Below are 13,475 nucleotides of genomic sequence, written 5' to 3' on the forward strand. Positions count from 1 at the left end.
CCACATCAGAAGAAAGCAGAGTTGACGGCAACTACAGTATAGGTTGCTGACACCATTGTAAAAATTCAGTAGTTTGCCGACACCAGAGTAAATATTCAGTGTCTTAACAGCTTGAAAACAGATAGGCGTTTAAGTCCTCAGTATGCAGACAAGGTTTAAAGATTGATGTGTGCTGCTCCGTGTATTACGAACAGGTTCAATTTTTTCTCCTGGTTTATCTAAAGTGAGTGAAACTTCCAATTTTTAGCAATAGCGATACATTTTCAAATCTAATTGAAAGAAAAATCCAAACAATTAGAGCTGGTTACACGCTAATGAGCTGTCTTCATTAAAACAAACGAAAATATACAGGAAAAATAGTCAAATCACCACTAGAATGTCACAGTCGTGGCACAATTTCATTTTAAAAATGTGTGCTTAGTAAAAAAAAGGAAATAAGGTCAATGCCACAACTAAACATACTGCGGCAGTTTAAATACATGCAGAAATGGAGGAGTAACATGTTTAAATTGCACCGAATAAATTTATCCCAAAGTCAAAAAAATGAAAATCAGTGAGCATGTGATACTGCATATATACTCACTGGCCACTTTATTAGGTACACCTTGCAAGTACTGGGTTGGACCTCCTTTTGGAGAGAGATTTTGGTCCATATTGACATGATGACATCACACAGTTGCTGCAGATTTGTCGGCTGCACATCCATGATGTGAATCTCCCGTTCCACCACATCCCAAAGGTGCTCTATTGGATTGAGATCTGGTGACTGTGGAGGCCATTGGAGTACAGTGAACTCATTGTCATGTTCAAGAAACCAGTTTGAGATGATTTGAGCTTTGTGACATGGTGCGTTATCCTGCTGGAAGTAGCCATCAGAAGATGGGTACACTGTGGTCATAAAGGGATGGACACGGTCAGCAACAATACTCAGGTAGGCTGTGGTGTTTAAACCATGCTCAGTTGGTACTAAGGGGCCCAAAGTGTGCCAAGAAAATATCCCCCACACCATTACACCACCACCAGCAGCCTGAACCGTTGATACAAGGCAGGATGGATCCATGCTTTCATGTTGTTTACACCAAATTCTGACCCTACCATCTGAATGTGGCAGCAGAAATCCAGACTCATCAGACCAGGCAACGTTTTTCCAATCTTCTATTGTCCAGTTTTGGTGAGCCTGTGTGAACTATAGCCTCAGTTTCCTGTTGTTGGCTGACAGGAGTGGCACCTGGTGTGGTCTTCTGCTGCTGTAGCCCATCTGCTTCAAGGTTCAGACGTGTTGTTGGTTCAGAGATGGTCTTCTGCAGACCTTGGTTGTAACGAGTGGTTATTTAAGTTACTATTGCCTCTCTGTCATCTTGAACCAGTCTCCTCTGACCTCTGGCATCAACAAGGCATTTTCACCCAGAGAACTGCAGCTCACTGGATATTTTCTCTTTTTGGGACCATCCTCTGTAAACCCTAGAGATGGTTGTGTGTGAAAATCCCAGTAGATCAGCAGTTTCTGAAACACTTAGACCAGCCCGTCTGGCACCAACAACCATGCCACATTCAAAGTCACTTAAATCACCTTTCTTCCCCATTCTGATGCTCAGTTTGAACTTCAGCAGATCGTCTGGTGTACCTAATAAAGTGGCCGGTGAGAGTAGGTTGACAGTAATGAAGAGAGGTAGTGCAAAAAGCATTTTCTGAGAGAAAGCATCACTTTCATTTCAGTTACATAATCTTTCGGTGATGATAGACTACATAATGCCTGATGTTTGATGTTACTGGCATGTATAAAATCAGGGTTAGTTCCTCAGAAAATGGATGCTGAACTAATTAGGTGTTTTTCTTTCTTATTTGAGCCAAAGATACTGCAAGAACTACTGCAATATCCAGGCATTAACATTACATTTCTGCTGCTGACATGCTATTTAAGCCTAAAACGAGGTGTCATTAAGAAGGCTATAGCTAACTGCTAACCACAGTGATCAACAGTTCTTCTACGACAGCAGCAGCGGTGACGTACAGAGCAGCAGGAATTCACCTCAGTGCAATTCACATCACTTCACACAATAGCGGCAGAATATCCTGACTGGAATTGTAACTGAACTTACATCACATCTGCTGCCAGAGAGTTTGGTGCCACAGATTGCTGCCACCTATTTATACCCACAGTACGTCTTTCATTGCAGCCTATCAGTGGCTCTGGCACGTATATAGCTTTTTTTTATTCAATGCATGCTTTTTAGGTCATCATGTCTTATATAAACTTAAAAAACAACTTTTTTAAAAACTGTATTTCTCACAGTCACAGTACATCACCCTGTGAAGAACTACATGAGTTATTGAGGCTACATAAGACATGTTTACAGAAGTTTTTTTTCCTGTTTAGCATACAGCATGCTATTTTTAGCCAACTCTCCCTGTTTTAAATTTCAGCCTTTAAGAATAAATGTCAACAACCTAAATCCAAGAGAACGGAGCAAACGCATCATCAGAATGTCTGCAGTAGGTCTGGATAATAACAAAATCAAATATTAAAACACGTCAACGCTGACATTATTACAATACTTTGTTGGTGCTTTCATACATTTATGCTCAAGAAATCTTCAAAATCATTAGTAATTAAAATGTCACGACTTTATCATTATCTAAGCTAACTGATATTGATATCTTACCCTGCTTTTGAGAGACAACTATGCATTGCCACAATTCTGCATTTTACAATCTGTATTATTACATTTCTAATCAAGGCATTTTGAATAACTTTAACCAGGATTCTAAAACCTAAATAACTGTTGTAATTGTCTGTTGTTTGGACAAACACTTAAATCCAAAGATTCCTCCAATGGCAGCAGTAGATGACAGTTCTGTTTTGTTTCTTCCCCTCTGCACCCTTAAGGACTGATTAATGTACCTGGATGCTTGCCTTCTTTTCTCTGTGAGAATTTGGGATTTCTTTTCTTTGTATTGCCTCTCTGAAACACGGACACTCTGTCTCTGAAGGCCCTTCTCTAAGTGGAGCAAAAAATAGAGCTTAAAAGCACACACAGGCATTCAAATACAAACTGTAGCAACAGCAGGAAAAAAACCCTCTTTACAAACACATCATACCCACCAGAATGGGGCAAGAGGAACTTTGTTGTGTCTTCATTTACTTGGGTGCCAGCAGAACAGGGATTTGTGCTGTTATACTGGATGATATTCCCACCAGAGGCTGCAGGCAGAACACTCATTTTCACATTTTCAGTGTAGATGGGGAAGTGACGAGCCTCTTGACACTTCCTGCAGAAAGCCTGATTTATGCTTCCCTTTGGTTTAGGTTGTACATACTGTATATCTATGAGGGACGCAGGCAGGTGACATTTGGGCAAAATGGGTTGGTGGCTGGATTCAGCTGTGGCCTGACTACAAAAAACAATGGCAAGATAACCTTGAGGAAAGTGCTGCGGGGAGCTCCTCAGCATCTTACAGCAGTATATGTGAACAATACCCAGCTGATGATATAGGAAAGCACATGTAGGACATGTAACAGACAGAAAAATAATGAGGAGATGTTGTCAGCCAAAAGAACATTTGATCCTGTGTATAAAATGATAGCAGCTGGACACATGCATCTAAGTACTCAATCTCTCTTCCACCATTAACACCCAGAGCTCATTAAGACCGTACGTCCTGCCAAATCTTATCTGGGTGCCTGGCACGGTTTTTCGCCCTAAAGCTCAAATCCACAGATTCCCATAAGCCCACAGCCCACTTCATACTGTTCACACTCTGCTGGTCTCTGATCCCCTGAACTGACCACACAGCAGCACATCAGATCACACACCAATCTAACGCGGCAGCTCAAATGCAAAGACTTATTTGCATATGATTTGCACAAACATGCATTTACAATACGCAATGCATGCTTTTACAAATACACACATGCAAACAAGTTGGCAGTAGATATCTCCTATATGCATGCATATGTGTGCAGGTACTGTGATGTATTGTATACTACCCACACACACATACTAGATACTATACATGCACTTGCACCTTTATTTTAAATGGACTTCCCCCCCAGAGACACACCAGCATCATTATTTCTGCTGCATTGAGTTTGATTAAATGACTCTGCTGTTTCCTCTTCTCTCATTGTAAAAACGTACCTTTTATGACTGCGGCGGCTCCTGCTAGAATGGCAAAGACTAACTGAAAGGCAGACAAAGAAAAGGGCGGTAAGATCGTTTGATGCTGGAAGATGAAAGGACAAAAAAAAAAAGAAGAGGATGGCGGTGCACCACCTTAAAGAATCTCCTCAGCCAACCAGCGACTAGCGCCACTTGCTCTAATGGCTTGGCTCCTTCAAACCCTCTTGGCACTGTACTCCCTTTAAAGATGGTTGTGTCTAATTATCTCATTGTGGGGCAGCTTCTGAACAATGTGTGTGATCTGCCTTCATCTAACAGTGTCGGCTGCATACACGGCACAATGGCTTGGTCAATATTCACCGTCTTTCAGAATGAATAATAGGAGCAGCTCTAAAAACCCTCCGTCCACGCTCTGTTGTAATGCTGGCAGATGATGCTCAAATACACCGTGTCTCACTGTAATGTACGCTTTTTCAGATGACTAATTTGCTCTCTTCCCTCCTCCATTTCTCTCCTCTCCCCAGATGAGATCGACACGGAAAGTTTCAGTGTGGCCTGTGGCCTTTGTGGGCGGATTGCGGTACGAATCCCCCAAGGTCAATGCAGCTGGAAAGGTCTATGGATGGAAGACAGTGTTCGACCCCCATCGGCCCTTTGCCATCGACATGGCTGGCTTTGCCATCAACCTGAGGCTCATCCTCTTCAAGCCGCAGGCGTATTTTAAGCTTCGCGGGGTGAAGGGAGGCTACCAGGAGAGTAGTTTGCTCCGGGAACTTGTCACACTCAACGACCTGGAGCCTAAAGCAGCCAATTGCACTAAGGTAATCCCCTTTTTTCAGTGTTTACTGCTGTTAAGCAGCTTGACTTGAGCAGTTAGAAGTCAAAGGATTTACTAAAGTGTTTGAGAATAGTAAAAAATGGTTTTCAAGGAATCAGACCTGCTGCAGACAGTGGTGGGAGAAGTATTTGGATCCTCTACTTATATAAAAGTACCAATACATCAATGCCAAAGTCCTGCATTAAAATTCCTACTCAAGTCAAAGAACAATAGTATCATCAACAAAATGTACCTTTAGTACCCAAGGTCCAGTGTGTGGGATTTAGGGGGATGTACTGGCAGAAATGGGACATAATATAATAAGTATGTTTTCTTCATTGTATAATCACCTAAAAATAAGAATCACTGTGTTTTCATTCCCTTAGAATGAGCCGTTTATATTTATATAGGGCGCGGGTCCTCGTCTACAAGATCACCATGTTGCACTGCCATATTTCTACAGTAGCCCAGAACGAACAAATCAAACACTAGCTTTACATAGGGCCATTCATGTTTTCGTGGTAGTCACTGTTTGCAGCCCCTCTGTGACAAGAGCGTTGAAAAACCGCAGATTTTTTTAACGTGTAACTGCATTATTCTGTGTTTTTTTACCAGTTAAAATCACAAGGTCTGTTTGTTTTGAAGAGAAATAGACCTCTGTGGACAATTTGGCTCTCGGTAAGAACCGCCTGAACAAAGACCACTGAAGAAGTTCTCACCTGGGAGAAGTGTCAGCTGGATGCAATCTGCAATCCTCATTGCTAAATACCACTAAATCCAGCTAAATCTTACACACTGTTCCTTTAAAGTGTGGCATCTAGTGTTGAGGTTGCAAAACTGAACATTCTCCCATGTGTCAAGCGTGTTTTGGCCGACACAAAAATGCAACTGGCTCTATCTAGAGCCAGTGTTTGATTTGTTCGTCCTGGGCCACCGTAGAACAACATGGCGGACTCAGTGGAAGGGAACCCACTTCTTTCGTATGTAGATATAAACGACTCATTCTAAGGTGACAAAAACAACACGATTCTTAATTTCCGGTGATTATACACTAATTAAATCATCGTTGTGGATATTATATTCCATTTCTGCCAATAGATGCCGCTGAATCCTACACAGTGGACCTTTAAGTAAAAGTACTCATTCTGCATTTAAGTAACACAGATGTATCAGTGTGCTATCTACATTTGGCTTTTTGTTCCCAATTTAGGCGTCAGGTCCCTCCGAAGGGTTACAAGATAAATCTGGGAGATCTGAGATGTTAAAGATGTAGGGAAGTAGGAACAGGAAAAAAGTCTGATTCAAAACCGTTTTCGATTTTTGGACTTTTCTTTGACCAGAATTTGACCCCTTTCAGCCTCAAACTGTTATTTTGATCAAACCATCTGGGAGGTTTTGAGAAAAAATATATCTTTAATGGAAGTACTGACAACAACATCGACATCTGAAACATAACAAGGAGCTCCGGCTACACACTGCTTTCTGTAAGAGGTCACACACTAAACAGGTTGGGAACAACTGGTTCAATCTTTACAAATACAGCTTACTGTGTCTGTTTTGATAGTAAAACCTTAATCTGTGAAGTATCGAGTGACTATGGCTGTAAAATAAATGTAATGGAGTAAAAAGTGCAAATGAGAATGCTTACTATCCACAACTGGCTGTGGCATACTAATGAATATAACCTTGAAAAGCTCTTTCTAAATTTGTGTGCTGACCCATTTTGGTAAAGTCTATTTCACCAGTAATTCAGATTCTGATAAAAGAAAATGGGACAAAACCACTGATGTGACAAAATTGTGACTTCCCACAAACAAACAAATCAAGACAGCAAAAGAAACTGAACAATTTTACACAATATGGCTCCCTTAAAGGCATAAGACCATGATTTTTTAAATGAATAGTTTTCGGGAAGTATGCTTATTCATTTTCTTGCCAACAGTTATATTAAAAGGTGCTGGTAGGCAGATTTTGTTTAAGAGTCAGGCTAGCTGTTCCCAGTCTTTATGCTAAGCTAGGCTAACCTGCTGCTGACTGTAGCTTTATATTTACCACTTCTCATTCCAATCTTCTGATCTAACTTTCTGTAAAAAAGCAAATAAGCACTCTCCCAAAATGTCAGACCATTTCGTTAAAAGAAAACTAAATGACATTGAACCACATCACTCTCCTTGTGACAAGGAGAAACTTATTCAAGATGTTCTTGAAACATAATTGGTGTTTGTTAGCAGCAAATGAGCTTCTTCCTCCTCAATGTGCCTCTTCAACATTTACAAAGCATGACATTTCTTGACAAAAATTCCATGAAAACATGATTTCCTAATGGTCAGAGAGTAAATTAGTGCAAAGTTGTTGCTGAAAATTTGGATATCACTGATTAGGTTTCTCACTCTGTCCACAAGCGCTCTTGCATACACACATTTCGGTAACAGGCTTCTGGGTAGCATCATCAGCAGCAGCAGAGGCGTTTTCCTCCATACCCACTCCACCATCCCTGCTTATGGCCCTTGGTCTGGGTCACATCACTAAGCCTCTCTCTGGGCAAAGAGGAGTCAGCCAGAGGACTTTAGCCAGCCAGGATTCACACCGCAATCACCCTTACAGAAACACACACACACATACACACAAAGAGAGTGAGAGAGGGAAAGGAAGGGAGAGAAAGATACTTTCAGCCAGCTTTTTCTCCTGCTCTCCCCCAGCCATTCAGAGGGGTAAATGAAAAGAGGGGATTCAGGGAACGGCTGAGAGAGCGGAATTGGAGTTGGGAGGAACGGGGAGGTAGGGACGTCACACTGATTACAGATGAGCGCAGGGACGGACAGAAGGGCGGGAGGGAAAGAGGAAGAAAGAAATGGAAAGTCGTGCATGGGCATCTCTCTTCCTTATAATCTTCCACTTCAGATGCAAGCGTGACTATTAACCTCCCCCTACACCTGAGCAAAGTGGGAGTGGGCTCCTGGCACATCTCAAACACACCCTATGCATAATTCATGGCCTCACCACGGCGAGATGAAAGGCAGGAGGGTTCCAACACAGAGAAGAGCAGGGAAAATGAGCTTGACACTTTTTTCCCTCCCTCCCCTGCTCCCCTTGCCATCCTTTTCCTGGATGTTTGTCCGGTCTCTGGGGCCAAATGAACCCAGTCTGAAGGCTTGATGGCACAAAAGCATACCCAGAAGAACTGTGCAAAGAACTGTAGCTCTGCTGCAAAGGCAAAAAGCTCATACATACTGTGTCGAAACGTCGACAGTTGGCTGTCATTTGAAGGTAGCCATTATCCTATGGGCAGGAGAGGACTTTACACAGGCCAAGAAGAGGGGGCTGTGTTATATTTCCAAGGTAACACACTCGTGTGGTCCCTCTTCACTCCCTTCTAATGCAGGGTTCACGCTCAAGTAGCTCTTTACACACAGACAGGCCCTGTGGTGGTGTACTGTTGGAGCTCGAACCGGAATTGACTGTTTTGAAGAACATGAGGCAGAGTGGAAGCTGAAAGGGAGAGCAGACTGAATGAGTGCATTAAGGGAACAGCATGTTACTAATGGTCCCATTGCTTGGTTTTCTCACCAGATACTCGTTTGGCACACAAGAACGGAGAAACCTGTCCTTGTAAACGAGGGGAAAAAAGGATTCACAGACCCCAATGTGGAGATTTGACCTCAGACCATGGTAAATAATAGTTTTATACATTTTGAAACACTTTTAATTACAGACCTGAACCTTTCTTTATCAATCAGCACGTCCTTCAGACAGAAAAATGGAAATGCAATGATCACCTTGCTTGACTACAAAAAGAGCAGCTGTTTTTAATATTTCCCATTTAATTGTACATTCATTTTTAAATGTGCTCTTTGTTAGTGCACAATAACAGCAGCTGCTGTCCGTTATTAAATGTCACCACTGAAATAAACAGGTTCAATTAACTTAATTAGGGCTTAGTGCTCTTTCTCAGCATATCTTAATCCTTTCTACGGCAGGTGTTTGGCCTTGGACCTGCGGAGGAAGAAAACGGCTGAGTCTCTTGATAAGTGCAACCAGCGTTCATGTCTTAATCATCAGAAAAAAAAAAGGAAAAAAAAGGAAATGGGGGCCTTTGAAGGGGGATTTAATCCTCTTGACTGAATCTGACATTTTTAAAATATGGACTAAAACAGTACAAATGTACCATATTAAAGCACAGATTAGTAAGAGGCTGCAGTTATTTGTCAGGTCTACGACTGACGTGCAGAGGAGACGAAATAAAGGACGCCTCGCAGTATGGATTGACATGTCCTGCACTTTTACGGTACGATGCCCCGCTGAGGACAACCCGACAAAAGAGACAGCACAATATGACAAGCATACAGCCAGCGGAGTCAACCAAACAAGCAGGTTAAAGAATATCCTTCACCTCAAAAAAGAAAAAAAAAATGGAAATGTTTTAAAAGTGGATCTGCACATGGTACACGAGGGAAATTCCTCTTGGATTTAAGGACATCATCAGCCTGGATAAAACCACGACTCCAAGGGACAAATATGTCTTGTGTGGATTTTCCTTTGAGCAAACACAAACATAGCAAAGGAAGGAATGTTCTTTTGATAACTATGAAAATGTTTGCTTTAATTTAATTTAATCTGTTTGGGTGTTTCACAAGCACTTGACTTGTTAGTTCAATACTACTGACTCTTACCTGCATTTACTCTTGGGTTATCATTGTTCATTTTATGGTGTCATTATAACTCATGCATTTAAGCCACCCCCCCCCCCCCCCCCNTGTTTCACAAGCACTTGACTTGTTAGTTCAATACTACTGACTCTTACCTGCATTTACTCTTGGGTTATCATTGTTCATTTTATGGTGTCATTATAACTCATGCATTTAAGCCACCCCCCCCCCCCCCATACACTTGAAGAGAGACTGCTGTTTGAAACATACCCCTTGTTGTGCTTGGGAGCTGATTATGTAAACATAAAAAAAACCTTACACTTCTTAGCACTTCAAAAATACACAAGTGATGTTCCTTTCTGGCAACATGTGTAAATAGTAACTCAACATGAGAACAATCAGAGGAATGATAACAAATTTTGGCTAAAGCATTGTAATTACTGTATTTTATGTAAAAAAAGAAAAAGTCTCTTCCCCCCTGGTGAATTCCTCACGACACATGACAAGGCACAGGTTCACTCTAGGTTCAACACATGGAAAGAGTAATAGCACATCACCAATTTCATTTGGTAACAGAAACCCCAGTTTGTGACACATTCACAACGCCTAGACAAGAACTTCAAATCAGCCACACAGCAGACTCACAAAGTCCGACCTAATTGCCATGTAAGCTTTCATTTAAAGTGTCGTTTTTGACATTGTGGCGGAGGGGGTGCGTGTCATTTTAGAGAGCTAATATCGCCCCTTGTCTGTGCACGCTCACATGTCCACGAGCCACCCGTTAACAAGGGTCCGCTTGCTATGTGCGAGCTCAAAAAAAAATAGCAGGATGAAACAGCATCAAAGCCAGAGAATTTGGTTTTCACTAGGCTTGTCAGTCCCTCTCCTCTTTAAAAAAAAACACTTTGAAGGAGACAGAATTCCCCAAAGTACAAATTTAGATGCTCAGGCTACATCTGCTGGCTTTTAATACAGCTCACCTTCGAACAGCTGGTTATGAAGGATAGATTAACATAATTTATGCATGGCCCCAAATATTTAGTTTTTATGAACAAAAAAAAAATGGCTTCCATGTATGAAATGAGATAACAGAAGCTACTCAATTGACAGCAAGCTACAGAAAAGCACAACAATAATATTATTTTTGCTAATGATTTGGTAGCAACATGCCACATCTTCAGTACTGTGGAATGATGTCATGGTTTTCTTTAGTATTAGTACCCATCTGTTGTACATTAACTGGATCACAGAGGGGGAGTCACCGCAGCTCTAACGATATACATCAGCAGCGATGATGCTGTACAGCTGAACACTGTAACAAAGTTATTCTACACCTCGTATAATAGAATCTCGCCTCTACTTGATAAATCATCCGTCTAGTGCAATACACAGTGGTGGCTCTTATCTAACATTGCCCGGCAGAAGTAGCTGGAGATAATTCAAACACTGAGCCTCTGTACTGTTGCCAGATTATCTCTGTGCACCCTCCCTCCTTTAACACACACAGCCCAAAATACACTGCTGCAGTATGAAAACTTACAAAGACATTACAGCCTCTCGGGCTCATCAGCCGGGGAAACCGTGTTATTACATATTTCACTTGGAATATGATAAGATTTTCAGACAATGGCTGTATTGTATCTCTCATCAGACTGGCTGTTTTCATTGACTGCATGATATTACACTGCACAGGGATCGGCCATGGAGATCACAGACTGTCTCTGGATTTGTTCTACTCTTCAACTTGCCTCCCATTATTTATTAAAAAAAAGTCAAATTTAATATATTTATTTATGTATTTATTTCAAGTGTGGATGTGCAATTGAATCATAGCAGTGTTTGCCCTTAAATCTGTATTTTCCGACTGCTCTCTAAAAAAGCATGCGCACATATGGTATAGTGTACACATGGATTACCATACAGGTCAGTAATAGGTTAGAGCTACCAACAGGCACATACACACACACACACACCATCTTCTTTATAGCATTGCTGTTAATCTAAATTTCATATAAGAGGTCATTGCCAGCGTTTAATCTAAATGAACTGATCCACCTGAAAAGTTAACATTGAAACTAATGAAGAGTCCAAAATGTACAAATGCCAGCGACTAAATAACTTGAACACCACAAGTTTTCCTGAAATTGAGAATGTTGTATATGATTTACTTTTTAAGTGAAACTAATTTCCTGCTTTCATCTTTGAAAATGTTCCTCTTGTCAAGATGCAGGCAAACACATGTCCTGTGGCGTACAGGTCAGCATGTGGTTGGATTGGTGAAACAAGACTGTGATGTTTCTCTCTGTGGTGTGTCCTGAAGCAGCAGAACAAGTCAAAAGGGCTTCACCTCGAAAGTGATGTAGTTACAACTTTGTCCCACACTTGAAGTCATACTTCAGCAGACGATGTATCAAGCAATATCTAATACTCACAGACAATTAGTCTCCTAGAACCAACCTACCTAATCCATCAACTTTAGCAGTGCAGGTCATTCAGTATTTAATGTCAGTTAAAATGAGCATTACCCTCTGAGGGGCTTCTCTAAGGCACAATACACTCTACACACAAGTCCTCTCTTTTCCTCATCTCCACTGTCATCCCCCAGCCTCATGTGATTCACATTTTATGCATGTGACTCTTAAGGTTGTTTATTTGCCACAGCAGTTCTGTCTCAGAGAAAGATGTTAGTTGAATCAAGAGAAATAAATAACTGAGAAGAACCTCACCTGTGCTGGAGTACTGTGTGTGTACACTGGATGTCTTTACACTGTGTGTTGTGCTACATATGTTTCGGACACATTTGACTTCTGTGACACTCAATGACGTACAAAGTGATGCATTTGTAAAAATCCTTGGTATTTCCTGAATTCACCAGTGTTTTTAATTAAAGTTATCAGTAACAGCTAGCTAGCTAGTTTCAAACTAGTGATTTATGTGCTATTTTAGGTTGCACAATTTTTTTTTTTAAAGATTATTTTTGTGGGCTTTTTGCCTTTAACGGACAGGACAGTGTGTGAAATGGGGAGACAGAGAGAGGGGACCGACATGCAGCAAAGGGTCGCAGGCCAGATTTGAACCCACGACCGCTGCAGCAAGGCAATGCCTCTGTACATGGGGCGCCGGCACTATCTGCTATACTACCGACGCCCCCAAGGTTGCACAATTAACACAAAAGGATCATCTTAGCCAGTGAAGACTTTAGTAATATGTAAATCAGTCATAAGCTAGCTGTGAATACTGTCTCGTTAAAACGATGTCTCAAGAATACTCTAAAGGAATTTCTTCAAATTTGGCACAAACGTCCACTTGGACTCAACGATGAACTGATTAGATTTTGGCGCGCATAGGTCAGCACTGAAGTGACCTTGCCTATCTAATAATGCGATATCTCATGAACACCTTACGGGTTTTTTTTTCAATTTGGCACAAATGTCCACTTGGACTCAACGATGAACTGATTAGATTTTGGCGCGCATAGGTCAGCACTGAAGTGACCTTTAGATTTTGGCGCGCATAGGTCAGCACTGAAGTGACCTTGCCTATCTAATAATGCAATATCTCATGAAAACCTTAAGGGTTTTTTTTTTCAATTTGGCACAAATGTCCACTTGGACTCAACGATGAACTGATGAGAATTAGGTGGTCAAAGGTCAAGCTCACTGTGACCTCATAAAACATTCTTTGGCTGTTACTCAAGAATTCCTATGCTAATTACGACAGAATTTCACACAAATGTCTGATAGGATAAAATGATGAAGTGATGACATTTCATATTCAAAAGGTCAGTTTCACTGTGAAATTATAATGATCTGTAGAAATGAAACGCTTTTCTGGACATTATTTAACACCGTATCTCAGGAACAGAAGGAGAGACATTTGGTTGGATACTGA

The 13,475-nt window shown here is 41.3% G+C and overlaps 1 protein-coding gene across 3 annotated transcripts in view; it reads left to right on the top strand.

Annotated features, from left to right (window-relative positions):
- b3gat1a (beta-1,3-glucuronyltransferase 1 (glucuronosyltransferase P) a) overlaps window positions 1-9,678 on the top strand; it is an 85,963-nt gene extending 76,285 nt beyond the window's left edge. For all 3 annotated transcript variants that reach the window (XM_050074413.1, XM_050074409.1, XM_050074422.1), the window contains 3 exons: window positions 4,646-4,942; window positions 8,509-8,607; window positions 8,916-9,678. In XM_050074413.1, coding sequence (XP_049930370.1) covers window positions 4,646-4,942; window positions 8,509-8,595 — 384 coding nt within the window. In that variant the 3' untranslated portion in view covers window positions 8,596-8,607; window positions 8,916-9,678. The remainder of the gene's footprint in view (window positions 1-4,645; window positions 4,943-8,508; window positions 8,608-8,915) is intronic.
- The last annotated feature ends 3,797 nt before the right edge of the window (window positions 9,679-13,475 follow it).

The sequence above is a fragment of the Epinephelus moara genome, chromosome 2 (genome assembly GCF_006386435.1).
Source record: "Epinephelus moara isolate mb chromosome 2, YSFRI_EMoa_1.0, whole genome shotgun sequence".
Lineage (NCBI taxonomy): Eukaryota > Metazoa > Chordata > Actinopteri > Perciformes > Serranidae > Epinephelus > Epinephelus moara.